The 13661-nt window shown below is 52.2% G+C and overlaps 2 protein-coding genes across 2 annotated transcripts; both read right to left on the reverse strand.

Moving 5' to 3' along the window:
• Nucleotides 1-2044: 2044 nt before the first annotated feature.
• On the reverse strand, nucleotides 2045-7163 carry GUCA1A (guanylate cyclase activator 1A). Its single transcript, XM_074850056.1, has 4 exons — nucleotides 6761-7163; nucleotides 4703-4852; nucleotides 4079-4169; nucleotides 2045-3671 (listed from the first exon to the last, which is right to left on the reverse strand). The coding sequence occupies exons 1-4, from the start codon at nucleotides 6956-6958 to the stop codon at nucleotides 3511-3513; spliced, it is 600 nt and encodes a 199-aa protein (XP_074706157.1). The 5' UTR covers nucleotides 6959-7163; the 3' UTR covers nucleotides 2045-3510.
• Nucleotides 7164-9072: 1909 nt separating this feature from the next.
• Nucleotides 9073-9450, reverse strand: CIMIP3 (ciliary microtubule inner protein 3). Its single transcript, XM_074849984.1, has one exon. The coding sequence runs from the start codon at nucleotides 9448-9450 to the stop codon at nucleotides 9073-9075; it is 378 nt and encodes a 125-aa protein (XP_074706085.1).
• Nucleotides 9451-13661: the final 4211 nt, after the last annotated feature.

Consider the following 13661-nt stretch of genomic DNA (forward strand, 5'->3'; position numbering starts at 1 on the left):
CCCTGACGTTGGGTAGGAGTGAAGGTGGAATAATTGGGTTAGAAAGCAGAAAGTGAGGCTGTTGTTGAATGGAGCTGATGGAGAGCAGCACCAGGGAACAGGAGCCAAGGAGGCATTGCATCCTAAAATACTCTGGAAGGTGCATTCCTGCGGAAGTCACTGGCAGCAGAAATAATGAGGCTGAGAAGGAAAGAAGATAATTACCTCTAACCCTGTACTTAGCCATGCTCTTTACTTCTCTAGACACCTGATGTTCTGAGTGGGGAGGTTCACCTGTGGGTGGCTGGGGTTTGGTGGCTGCCTGGAGGAGAGGTTTGTGTCCCGGTCATTCCCAAAGCACACATGTGCAGCTTCCCCTTGGAAATGTCGTGTTGGAAAACAGAGTGGCTGTGCCACGGCTTACACAGCCCCATGCTGATCACTATGGGGACTTCTTGTGGTCTCACCATACTCAGTGGTTTTTTCACAGCACCTGTGCTCAGCTCTGGAAGTAGGGGAAAATACTTCTTTCTTTCCTCCTCCTCCTCCTCCTTTTCAAAGGAAAGTGCATCTCAGAAGTTTAGAAAGTAGCTGAAACATATTACCCATAGAGACCCTGTATTTAAGGTAATCTAATGGTATTCTGGGATGTGATACGGGAGCTGTGCTACAGGGCAGCGCATCCCCTGGGGATAAGGGACCTTTAGAAGCATCTGGCTGATGAACCTGTTTTGTTTCATTTCTTTGCCTTTTAGGCCTCACACCCTAGATGCACAGGGATGCTAAAGGAGTTTTTTTTTTTTGCAGTTCACCATTATCCTTTCTTGAGCTCATCATCTCCCTTCTGCTTGATTTTCCTGTGTAAGAGCCCACCCACTCCATCCCCCGTGGGTCTTCCATGGTGCCACCGCTGCCCCGGCGCTGGCAGAGGGCACTGCGGGACAGGGACAGGATGGGGCATGAGTCTTACTCTAGGCTGGTAGTGGCTTTCCTTTTTAATACAATCTCAGCATTGTATTAAATTATATTATTATAATTAATTATGCATGAGTTAGGGCAGAGAGAGTCACAATATTACTTTTTAATTATTTTTAATTTGCTTTCTTAGAGGCTGAAAAAACATCCTCTGGAGAGAGACGCTGAGGTTTGAAAGCTGCCTTTGGCCAGCCAGCAGTTCTGAGACAGCCTTGTTAGAAAAACATTGTCTTTATAAATAGAAGTTGGGCTTGTCAGGGCTGCTTCTTGCAGCTTCTTGGGCGTGCAGAGGAGCGAGAGGCTGAAGGAAACACGGGCGGGACTGGATGTGTCTCTGCGGAGGGAGTGTGCACAGAAAGCCCACGCTGAACCCGGTTCCCTCCTCGCTGCTGTTGTAAAGATGAAGTGCAGTCGGTTTTGTGCCAGTCATTTGTGGGGGAGTTAATTTCGCTGCAAGGAGGAGTATTACACACTGAGTAAACAGCTCAGCCCAGCTCTAATAAGACGGTTGCAGCCTGCTCTCTCTCGCACTGGTGTGAGTGGGGTGGCCGGACAAGCTGGCCCGTCAACGGGTTCCTCTCTGTGGCCTTTTGGTTTTTGTGCCCGTCCAGCACCCCCAGAGCCCGAGCCAGGCTGTCAGGGGCAGCTGCCGGCGGGGCCGTGGCCGTGCATCCTGCACTCGCCGTCTGTCTGGGCAGAAAATGGGCAGGAGGGAGCTACGGGGCTGCCACACGTGGCCCAGGAGGCACAGGGCAGGGAGCAGGTGCCTAGAAATGTGGGTGGGTAAAGCAGAGCTCCAGGAGAGTTGTAGGACTACCCAGGGGGTGAGGTTTTATTAAAGCAAGCTACGCTTGCTCAATGCAGTTGAGGTTCAGGAGAGCAGGCAGCGCCCATGGGATGCAAGAACCTGGGAGCTGCCACTTTTCTACGCTGATTCTGATGAAAACAGACCTCTCCCCCTGCTTGTGCTGTTCTTGCGAAAGGACTGTTTTAATGAACCCAGAACAAACGTTTCTGCACTTGTATGAGGCAGTTAATCTGTCCTGCTGGAAACGGAATGATTGAAAGAAAGAAAAAGCACAACCTGAAATAATGTTATAAAATATCTTTATTAGTTCACTATAAGATTGGAAGTACAAAAGCTTCGAGGTAAAACACTGTCAAGTGAAAAAGATGCGCAGGAAAAATGGTCAGAAAGTTGCTTATGAGTTGCAAGCGTCCAGTGCTAAATAACAAGTCTTTCAGCCAGGCAAGAAATCCTTCCTGGTGTCCTGCATTGCCTCACCACGCCTGAAACTTGCTCCCATCAGGTGAGGAAACTCCTGTCCAGGAGCGGCCGAGGCGCAGCCCCAGCTCAGCGCGGGGACGGCGGGCGGTGAGGGGACGAGGCCGCTGCTGCTCTCGCAGCCTCCCTTGTGCGTGTGCTGGGGCCTGGGGCAGCCCCTGCTCCTGGCACTGGTAATTAGCACCGCAGACGAGGTTGCTGTGCCCAGGATGGTATAATAAGGGGTGACTGGGTTTTATTGCACGGGGGACGGTACTTGAGCCCACTGTGCCGTGGGGGTGGTGGCACCCACTGCCTGCTCAGGGACACTCGGATGCTCGTGGCGCGGACACTGCGTCCAGCCTGTCTCTAGCAGCACACCCCTCTGAAAGACAATTCGCTGTCATTGGAGTTAAAACCGCCTGATGCTCGAGGGTGCCACGCAGTGTGACTTGCCGGAGAGTTCGAGTCTGTTGTACAGGTGATAAGACATGCAAGAATATTCCTACAAACATGCAAAACTCTTCCCTCTCAGGTTACTGTCATTGCAGCCCTTCCAGATACCTCAAGGAGAAACATGCCCTTAAAGTTCAGATAGTTGTTAAAAAAAGGCACCATTCTATGTTTTTAATACTTTTAAACAACAAAAAGCCACTGCGTTCACCACTCCCCTTTTTCTAGCTCATAGATGTTTTTATCTTGCATTATCACTACTGACTGCTAACAGAGTAATAACAAATCAAAGAACGAATGACCAAAGCCACTGATCTCATGCTCTGGAAATACATATGGAAAGAGAAGGTTCAGTATATGAACGAGGTTTCATACGTGGGACCCCTCTCAGCGGGGCCAAGTGCCGGGCAGCCCTGGGGTTCATCCCCCCCAGCAGCTGCAGATGCAGGTGTTGGCCGCTGCCTCGGTGCGAATTTTGAGGCTCTCTTGGTGCGTTATCCAAGTGCATCACGTGGTGCCGCTCCCCCTTCCCGGGGAGGCGAGACTTTACCCCCTCCCTGCTCCTCAGCAATGTCCAGAGGCCCCCGCACAGCGAAGGGCCCCGTTGGCCATCCCGGGGGTGCCGGGCAGGGCCAGGGCAGTCCCCGGTGAGCCCCGAGCTCCCCCAAACCGTCTGCCAGGGGAGTGGCGCCTTCGGGCAGATCCTGGTCCCTGTGCTGGTGGGATAGTCTGTCACCAGTCATGCTGGGGCAGCTCCCCAGCTCCCACAGCCACAACCCGATTTGTTTTAATAATGTGAGGGGGGAAAAGTAGAGACGAAGGGGAGGCGTCCTGGGAGCCTACTGGGCTGCCTCCGCTGCCTGCTCGGGCTCTTGCGGGTTCTTCCCGTCGTTCTGGATCAGCCGGACGATGTGTGTCAGGTCCAGGCTGCGGGTGAGGATCTGGAGCAGCATTTTATCCTTTTGCACGCCCTCCATGAACTCCTCCAGGGAGAGTTCACCTGCGAGAGCATGGTCAGAAAAGATCGGTTAAATCCTGCAGTCTTTCTCCCCGCCTCCGCCCGCAGCCTCGGAGCATCCCCCCAGGAGTTTCACGGACTATAAAACGTGGCCCTTCCTGAGGTCCCAGCTCTGTCTCTTGTACACCCCAAACCCCATCACAGCACAGCCCCATGCAGATCCCACCCTGCCAGTATGACGAGGGGCAGTTTGCTGGGTCCCCTCAGGCCGGTTGCAGCCCACGGAGGGAATGGGGAGCAGAATCTTCATGGGGATCCGCTCTCTGCCAGCTCTGCCCATGCCCCGGTGCTTTGGGACATCCAGTATCTGGATTTGCTCTGACAGACTGAACTCCGGGTAGGGGGGGAAGTGGGAGCAGTATTTGGCATTGCATAAGAGAGGTCCTCACCATCTCCGTTTATATCAATTTTGTCAAACACCATGTTTGTGAATTCCTCAGCCGTCATCGTTTCGTTGCACCGGTTGATAGCTCGAATAGCCTGGAGGGAAAGGAGGACACAATTCCTGAGCGTTGTGCAGATTTGTGCATCCACCGGATAAGTGACCGGACACGAGAGGCCAAACTTTTTGCAGGCAGTTAAGTTCTGAAAGGAGCAAGTCCTTTCTAAAAAACTGGAGATTAAAATCACTTAAAAAGGCAATCAATACATTAAAAGATTAAGTGGGCGTACTGGGATAAGCCAGGAGCTGTTCACCTCTGAAAACCGTTAGGCTGAATTCAAGTGCCCACGTTTCAGTGGATGTGGTTAAACAACCTGCAAGGAGAAGAGGAGGGGTCGCTGCCTCCATGTGGGCCGGTGCCGTGGGGTGGGGGGTGATCAGGACAGGTCTGGCCAGGGCAGCCAGCCTGGTGGGAGGACTGGCAGAGGACAAGCAGCAGGTTTGGCAAGTGCCTACCGATTTACCAGGGAGTTGTCTTTTGGGTTGGAATATTCCTTTTACAACCTTTCTGTCTACCTGTGTCTAATGACCATCGTCTGTGACAGAAATGGAGAAAGCTGAGCCCACTCACTTTGATGATGTTCAGCAGTTCTCCCCGGTCAATGCAGCCATTCCCGTCCACATCGTAGAGCTTGAAATACCATCGCAGCTTCTGATCCACCTTCCCTTTCAGGACCAGACTCAGCGCTGCCACATACTCCATAAAATCTATGTAGCCATCCTAAAAGCAGAAGGTTAGAAGCTGGATGAGATGAAAAGCAGAGTCAGGCAGTGAGTGATTTTCCTGGTCATTTTGGAAATCCCCGCTGGAAGACTTCAGCGGGTGGCCACCACCTCAAGAGCAGGGGCTTGGGGAGCGCAGCAGAGGTGCCGGGTGTGGGTGCCCTGCACGCCCACCAGTTAAAACCAGTGCACTGGTGAGGGCTCCCCATTAGCCTATGCAGAGCCATTATCTGTTGATAACGAAGGAACTCGGTGTGCGTACCTGGCGTGGGGACTAACGAAGCCTCAACAGCTAGGCTGTGCTAAAGGAATCTGTATGCAAAACAGTGGTAATTCAGAGGTCAAAGAGGAACAGGCTTATGCAGATGAACCCCAGAGGATTACCTTCACGTTATCCTGTCAGCGCACACCTACAGCTCCTTTCTGCTGCGAGGGGGTCTCACACACAAACCTCCAGGAGAGGAATGAGCTCAGGAATTACCCCAGCACGTTGCTGACGTCTGGGGAGGGGAGGGCACTGCTCTGTCCCTGTGCCATTTGTGTGTCTGCTTCATGTTTGGTCATGCCAAAAGCACAAACAGTTTTATCTTTGACTTTCCTCCGAGGTGTTTGCCCGCCACCAGCTCACACCACGACGCTGGCCCGCAGACGGCTCTCCAGCCAGGGTTATGGTACCCGTGCCAAGCCGGGCTGGGGTGAGCTCACGTGCCACCACCCTGCCTCCAGACACTGCCCCGTGACGTTCACAGCTTCTAGGAAGCTTGTGAAGACATGCGGTGCTCGCCACAGAGCATTTCAATGGCACATACTGTTGAGATACGAAGCACTTTGAGGGAAAATGGTACATACTATAAACCACAGAAAGTCTTTGGGAGGGAGTAAGTCAGGGTTTTGTCAATGAACACAGCCACTGCACCACAGGGCAGGTTCAAGAAGAGATCATCTGCTTTATCCCACTGCTGCAAGAGCCAGATTAGATATAAATAGCTACTGAGGCCCTTTCCCAGCAGGATTTCCTGTGCATCAATTCCCTTTTCAGACATGTATTCAAAGATGGGGCAGTGAGCAAGGTAAAGGCCAAGGCACAAACAAAATACCCAAGGGATTTAGGGCCTAAATTGTACTATTTTCAGTGGGTTTAAGCCCACTAAGCCCTTTGCGTTGCCATAAAAGATATTCCTCATCTCACACGAGGTGCAATTTCAAATCATCTGCAAGTAAAGGAGGGTGTTGTTTCCTCTCGGCGATACAGCACCCATCGGCTGCTCTGGCACGGCCCCTGAGCTGGGGAGATGGGGATCCCCAGTGCGCAGGTGACCCCGCGCCGGGGCCCGGCACAGCCACAGCCCGGGGTGCAGAGCCTCTCCGCGGGGAACAAAGGGCCCGAGCTCCTTATCGTATGGGACCGAGCACATGTAATAAAATCAATGAAACTGTAATCCATTTATAATTTAAAACAATAGAAAAACAAACCCGATCTGTTCGGTAAACCATAGCTCATGCCACGCTCGGGAACTCGCTGTCTCTGCATGAATGCAGCACTTGTTCTCACACCCCTCGCTTGTTCCTTACTGTCACAACATTTGATATTTAAGGATTAAAGGGCACTTCATTTTAAAGGGATCACAGAGTACCAGATAAACCCCCACTATTTTAATAATTTAAAACTAAAGGGGAATTACCAGTTCTGGGAGAAGTCTATTTTCTCCCAGAACAGTCAGCAGGTGAGGAGTTTGCACTGACATTTTTCACCTTTCATAAGTGATTTTACAATTTCCGAGGCCATAGAGAATCCAACCATACATGCTGAGAGCCACATCTATACTGCCCACACCCAGATACAGCACGCGCGATCGCAGAGCCCAGCCGATCCCTGGGCAGGCTGAGCGGGAAGGACAATATTTACCTTATTAAAGTCAAACGTCTCAAACATTTGCTCAACGTATTTGTTCGCTGCTGGACTCAGGTTTTTCAAGCCAAAAAACTGTTTGAACTCATACAGAGTGAGCTGGCCAGAAGGACACTCCGTCATGAACTTCTTGTACCACTGGTGGCACTCGGTAGCGCTCAGCTCCTCCACGGCTTTCCCGTCCATGTTCCCCATCTCCACACCAAGTGCTGGTCACTTTGCAGCCAAAATGGATGTTTTCTGAAATTTGAGGGCTTTCTTTTAAATTCTGCTTCTTGCCTTCAAAGTCCAAATGTCCTCAACACTGCAGGGATCACAGTATGGGGAAAAAACAAACAGCCTCGTGCGTGGGCTGCACCGATTCAGTGTTGGTGGTGACGGACGCAGGCGACACCTCTCCCAGGAGAACTCAAAAGCGCAAACCCCTCTTTGGACAGGAAGGTGACAGTTAAGTACCCAGCAAATCCCTTCCCGGCCAATGAGGCTCAGGGGGATGATGGGCTCCTGCCAGGCATTAAGAGTTCAGGGTGAAAATAGAAAGGAGGTAAAATGGGAAAGTCCTGCAGATTACAGGCCCATCAGGAGATTATGAGGGTGGAAATTTCTCTGTGATGGTGTAATCTCCTAATCCACTTCCTTTGTGATTGGGGGGGGGTGGTGGGGGGGTGGTGGTGTCACATGGGCAATAACTTTTGCACCAAAATCAGAGTAAGAAGAAAGAGAGAAAACTGCTCAGAAGTCTCTGTGCTGTTACTGCCTTTTTGGTCTCCTCTCGCTGAGGATTTCCAGGTGGGGCTGTTGATTTGAGCCTGAAATTCCAGGAGGGGGAAGTGCTATTTTGGCTCCTATAAGAGATGTTGTATGAGGGTAAATTTAGTGTGCTGAGACAAACATAGAAACGTAATTGCTTTGAGTGGTAAAGCTTTAAGTGATTTAAATGAAGCCACCAGATGCTCGGACGATCTTCTCCCGGGGAAGCTCCTTCTCCACCCAGCTGCTGGGTCCCCGTGTTCCATCGAGTGTTTCTGCCACGGAATTGTCCCACACGTGGCTCGTCCCGGGAGCGTCTCCTGGCCGCTGCACTACCGGGACTCAGCTGATGCCGGTGGAGTTGAATGCAGCTTCGATTTGTATTTATGATGAATTACCATGAAAGATTCTCCATGTAAATATGACCAAAACCAATGCTGTTTTTACTCTGACATGCAGCATTCAGAGGAGGACTGGGAGATAAAAAAGTGTATCCTCAGAAAGTAGCATGGGCCAGATCCTCCACTAGTAATGAAATGGGTGTGAATTCTGGATCTCTACCCGCAGAAGTCTGTCCTATAACACTTACTTTTTTCTATCGGACAACTTTAAGACAAAGAGCCCAACTTTTGTGTGTTGCAGAGCTCAGTGTTGCTTCTGCACTGAAGCAAACTAGGAATAACTCTGCTAAAGCAGGTGGCATTGCACAAGCGTAAAACAGTTATGACAAAGGAATTAGATTGAGGAATGCTAATTGGGTGTGCTAATCCTGCTCTCTCCAGCAGCACCAGGCACAGGTCCCCGCTGTGCACAGCACCTGGAAGCTTCAGTGGGTGTCCCCGGCTCTGACCCCCCCACCAAAGGGGACACGGCTGGGATAGCCTGTCCTAAGCACAGAGAGGGGTTGCAGTACTGAGACATTCACTAACAGCAGGAAGGTTGCTTGTTAAGTGTGGATACAGGCTCGCCAGCTGTTTCAAGAAGTACTTGCTAACGGTGCATCCAGTTCTCCAGAAGGGGCAATGCAAAAGCTGAACCACTTTATGCTGCCTTCTGGAGCAGAGCTGCAGGGTCGTGCTGCCTGAATTTCAGCTCCTATTACTATCTCATTTCTGAGTGCCACAAATGAAACACTCTTTTCTGTTCACTAAGAACTATACCTTGCCTGTGTCTAGGAAAGCCCAGTGAAAGAAGATGTTCTTTCAAGAAGGACCAGAATTTAGGCTGAGCTGAAGAAGCCGGTGAACCCTTCCCAGGTTTTGTGGCATGTGCTAAGGCCTGGCTTGTGTGGAGGAGCCTGGCTGGGCGGTCATTCACGCGGTGCCGTGTGGTGCTGACACCCAGTGCCTCTGTGTAAGCAGTTGGCAATAAATGACAGGACAAGTCAGACCGGGTTTTTAGAGCAAAATCCACACTGCGTGTTTCTGGTGAGCAGTGACACAGCCTCACCACCCATTCCTTGGCTCACGTGCTCACTGCTGGTCATAACTCAGACACTCGCTGGGAAGCTGGAGTCACACTGGTCACTGGTTTCATTGGTTGGGCTTTATTGCTCTCGACTACGGCTTTGTGTCCAGGATGGGTCTCCATTTCATGATGTTTGCACTCGGGACGTCCATCACCTTCTTGGTGTGATCGGTGTCCCGGTGGTAGCGGTACCCGCAGGTCGGTCTCTGCGCAGTGTAGAACGGGCTGTATGAGTTGGAGAAACGTGGTTCATAGAAGAGAAACTTGAAGGAGTTGGGCTGACAGCCCCCAAAATGGGCGACAAAAGGAGTGAAGCGAGTGGCCAAAGACTGGTCCCTGTGGTGACGTGCTGGATTCTGCTGGCTCGCTGGGGTGGGCGGCGTGTGAGACATCTCCTGCATCGCTTTGGTCTCCTCCATCCCCTCTGGTCTCTTGTGGTCTTTGCCAGGGGATTCTGGTGTTTTAGTCATCTGTGGAGCAAAAGAGCCAGACAAACACATTGCAATTGCCCCCACCCTTTGCCATCCTCACCAGTGCTTAAGGCCCCAACGCAAGAGTTGTTTACCGGTGACCAAAAAGCAGCAAGTCAAACAAACCAGGAGAGATTAGGGAGTGCCAGCCTGCTGACATTCACTCCCAGGGCAGTCAACACGCAGTATAAATCCTGAGAAGCCAAGTATTTACAGTTCTTTAGCTAAAAATCTAAGGTGGTGTTACTTAAAGAGAAAGTGAGCTTAAAATCAAATGATGTGCTGGAAATATGGAAGTGACTTAGTGAAAATAAAACAAAGCATACTGAGGGAATGCACACAAGGAGACTCGAAGGGCTTGATTGATGTTATTTAACCATGACTCAGTTATCTTGTTTTCATTGATGACACCTCTGTGCTAATGGAAACTGGCTCTTCCCCCAGCAATTAACCGCTCTACTCCTGGGCGTCCTGAATAAACGCTGTGCTGTCTGGCTTTATTTTTAACCTTGTAAAGAGGTTTCCTAGTTTCCGTGACGCCCTGACTTACTTGGTGCTCTATTTCTGTTCCCTGTAGCTGGCTCTGAACGCTGGCTCCTAAACCTATTAGGAGGGGGACACCTGCAAATTGATTAGAAATCGCCTTAAAGGCTTTGAGGGAAATGACCAGATCCCCACTGATTCACCACCTCTCTTTGTCACTCATTTCCGCAGTACAGCCACCTGCCAGATGCTTGAAAAGCTCCATTGCTGGAGCTCAGCACGAGTTGTTATTTCAGCAGTCGCCGCCGTAAGGAAATGTCAGTCTATTTTTTCCACGGGGGATAAAATAATGGGATTTTGACTCCTGAAGAACAGATTTTGTACTGCTACAGTCATTTCAGGGTGGTTTGTGCATCCCTGCTCTGAGCACACTTAGATTTGTTCAGAAACGATTAGATTCACATACATGCATGATTATAGCTCATGGCCCTTCTCGCTCTGGAAGATAAGAGACAAGTACACACACGACTGCACCACTGCACCTGCATCCACCCAGCAGGGAGGCATTAATGCCATTAAAGCAGTGCAGTTGGGGGTGGAGGTGAGGCTGTAGTTGCTTTGAAAACCCAACTGCTAAGTCATGTAGATGCTTCAGAGATGTGCAAGCCTTGTGTGCGCTTGGCGATGAGGGCTGACAGTCATTTCCAGTGACGGGCAGAATACCGTGACAGGGAGTGCTGAGCTTGGGGCTTCACTCTTGCGATGGGGTTCGTCTGCCCTGGGGGTTCCTGCTCATCCTCTGGGGCATCTTGAGCTTGGCAGGAAATCCTCTGTGCCCGGGTGATGCACCTGCTTACGTGATCACTGTCTTTGAGGGGAAGCACCAGCTCAACGTCCACAGCGCTACTGATGGCCCTGCCAGAGCTCTGTGCCTGAATTAGAGTCCCACATAATCCTCTTGCATCCAGTCATACGTTTAGAGATCCCTAATCCCTTCCAGATTATCTGTTGTCTCTCAGGATCCTCACAGGGGGGGTCACCAAGAGAAGAACTGACTTCAGTAACCAAGAAAGGGTTCAGATGTCCACCCCAGATGAAGCGCTCCCCCAGCCAGCTGCCAGGGCCCTGCCTGGCTGCCGGTGCTGCCCGTCCTGCCCCTGCGCCACTGCCACCCCCCTCGCTCTGCTCTGGGGACCCCCACACCTGCAGCTCCTCACTCGTCCCCACGGAGCCCTCCCAGGACTACCACGTGCGGCTTGCTCTGAGCTCTCAGCGGCCACGGGGGCAAAGCTGGCTGATGGCGGTGCAGCCGGGATTTGCGTGGCAGGGGAGTGACGGGACGTCACACCAACACCACCAGGATCCTTTTGTCCCGGAAGGGTGTTCCGGAAGGGGACATGACGAGCAGGAGTCCCTCCTGCGAAACCGCGAGCACGGGGCTCCCACCTGTGAGGTCATCTCTGCGGCGGGGACCCCGGCATGTGGGGCCATCCGGGGTGGAGGCCAGAGGCAGCACTGCAGGGTCATTGGGGCCATTGTGACCTCCGGGGTGTCACCGGGGTGTCACAGGGGTGGTGGCTGTCATAGGGGTACCCAGACTGCGCAGGGCTGCTCGGGCAGAGGGTGCGGAGGAGCGCAGGGGCTCGGCCATGGAGATCACGAGGGTGCTGTTTCTCCTGGCCTGATGGGACAGGGCAGGGTTTGCACCCAACGGGAGCCACCGCTGCTGCTCTGCTGACTCTGACACCCCCCCAAAACCCACTCCCTGCTATAGACAGGAGCTGTCTCTCCTTCCAGGGGTGCAGTTTGCTGTCCTGCAGCCACACGTGAGGGTTTCTCCTCCCATCCCTGCTCCCTCCTCCTGGTCCAGCTGGGAGCTGCCCTGCACGAGCGCTTCGCACACCTGCGAGTGTGGCCGGGCGAGATCTGCATCGGCGGGGTGCAGCTCCTCCCGCTGATGCAAAGGCAGATTGTTCTGGGGTGTTTACCCGTGTGAGGATCAAAGGCAGCCCCACACTGCGGTGTGTTACATCAGAGCAGTGCTCACATGGCTATTTCTATGCCACAAAATCTCCTGGCGATCTCCCAGGGGCTCTCCTGTGCTCTGCACCCAGCCCGGCCCGCCTGTCCCTTTCGCTGTGTGGCCTCTATCACTCGGGAGATCGCGGCGAGCGGCAGTCGTCCTCTCTTAAAAATACAGCCTTGCCACCCAACAGGGTATCTTTTGAGTTTGCATGTTCCAGAAGTCAGCCTGCCCAGCAGCATACCCAGCACGCTCTTCTTGCTAGTCCTGAGCCTTTTCTGGTCGTCTGGGGGAGCTTTACTGGGAGGTGGAAGGGAAAGAACGAATATTTTTCATCTGGAATAAATACATGGGAGTGTGCACATGAGCTCTTGGAGGCTTGTTTAGCAGCTTGTGTTCACTGGGATAATAAATTCACCTCAAAACACACATCCCTTCATGTTGTGAGAAAGATGTTTTCGTACGCTCACCACCCAGGGTGAGGCAAAACCATCGCTGGTGGGGTGGCACGGGCACAGCTCACCACCCCCAGAGCTCAGGGGTGCTGCTCTGGAGTTCCCCCTGCCCCTGCCTGGGGGCAGAGGAGCAGCTCGGGAGCAATTGTCAGGGACCTGAATCACGCTTTCCTGTTCCCGCAGAGCATCGCTGCAGCCCTGTGGCCCCTTTGAAGTCTCTCTGGTTTAATGACATTTTGTGGGACACCTTCATGCACGAGCCCAGGCTTTGTCATTCCACGGGATTTTATTGGCTTCTCTTCTTAAAATAGTTCTTCTCCTTCCCCCTTTCCTTGACTTTGTCTCCGTATATCCTGTTCAATTTGTTGAGTCAAAGACTGAAAGTCAGCAAGTGCATGTGTCCTGCCTACCTAGCAAAGATATTGTGTCCTTTGTCTTTCCAGTAGTAAGTGGGTCCTTCATTTCATCTCATTTCTGCTTTCCAGAGGTGCCACTGATTTTTATTTAAATGCCTGGAGTTCAGCTGGATGGGTTCTGGCTCTCCCAGGCAGAATGCTGTTCCCCAGTTTCCATCCTATTACCGCTCTTATCTGCAGGCAGGACTCTCCCTTTTCCTGCGATCTCGGCTAAAACACGCCTGCGGGTCCCTGCGGTGCGTCCCAGCGCAGCGAGCCTGGGGCCTGCAAGGGTCACGCTCGGGCAGATGTTTGCAGGACTTGCAGGATCGTTTCCTTCCCCCGTCTCACGCAAACAGCAGTTAAGATAACTGTCAGAAAGGGTGCGAGCCCCACTAATTGCAGGCCTCGTGCACGGCACGGAGCCATCCCTTCGGCATCGCCCGCTGCTCCCGGAGCGGATCTGGGGAGGTGGCGGGAGCCGGGCGCAGGCTGCTCACGGACCGGGGAGCGGCGACCGACCGCCTGCCTGGAGCTGCATGGCGCAGACCAGGCTGGAGTCCTGAAAACTGCCAAATAATTACAGCCCCTTACTGCAACCACAGTGTTGAATCCGTGGGCTACGACAGGTTAACTCTCCTTGTCTTTCCCCACTTGCCATTCATGTTAATTCACTTTATTTAAGCACTGCCTGACAATTTATGCCATGATCAGATTTCCCTTTTGAAATATCAAAACAGTGCTCATTTTTCACTGCCCACAGGTGATTTAGTGTGTTACCCTAATTTGTACTTTACAGCAAAAAAAGGTCATGAAAAGCATCATTTCAAAGTGATTAAGTAAGTGATATTTATC

The sequence above is a fragment of the Strix aluco genome, chromosome 25, assembly GCF_031877795.1.
Source record: "Strix aluco isolate bStrAlu1 chromosome 25, bStrAlu1.hap1, whole genome shotgun sequence".
Classification (NCBI taxonomy): Eukaryota; Metazoa; Chordata; class Aves; order Strigiformes; family Strigidae; genus Strix; species Strix aluco.

What these genes read in the sequence shown, in the direction of transcription:
- GUCA1A (XM_074850056.1), bottom strand. Translation starts at nt 6,958, where the DNA reads ATGGGGAACATGGACGGGAAAGCCGTGGAGGAGCTGAGCGCTACCGAG. An exon ending in AGACGTTTGACTTTAATAAG is followed by an intron (nt 4,853 to 6,760) that starts GTAAATATTGTC and finishes TTCTGCTTTTAG; the next exon opens with GATGGCTACATAGATTTTAT. An exon ending in AATTGATATAAACGGAGATG is followed by an intron (nt 3,672 to 4,078) that starts GTGAGGACCTCT and finishes ATGCTCTCGCAG; the next exon opens with GTGAACTCTCCCTGGAGGAG.
- CIMIP3 (XM_074849984.1), bottom strand. Translation starts at nt 9,450, where the DNA reads ATGACTAAAACACCAGAATCCCCTGGCAAAGACCACAAGAGACCAGAG.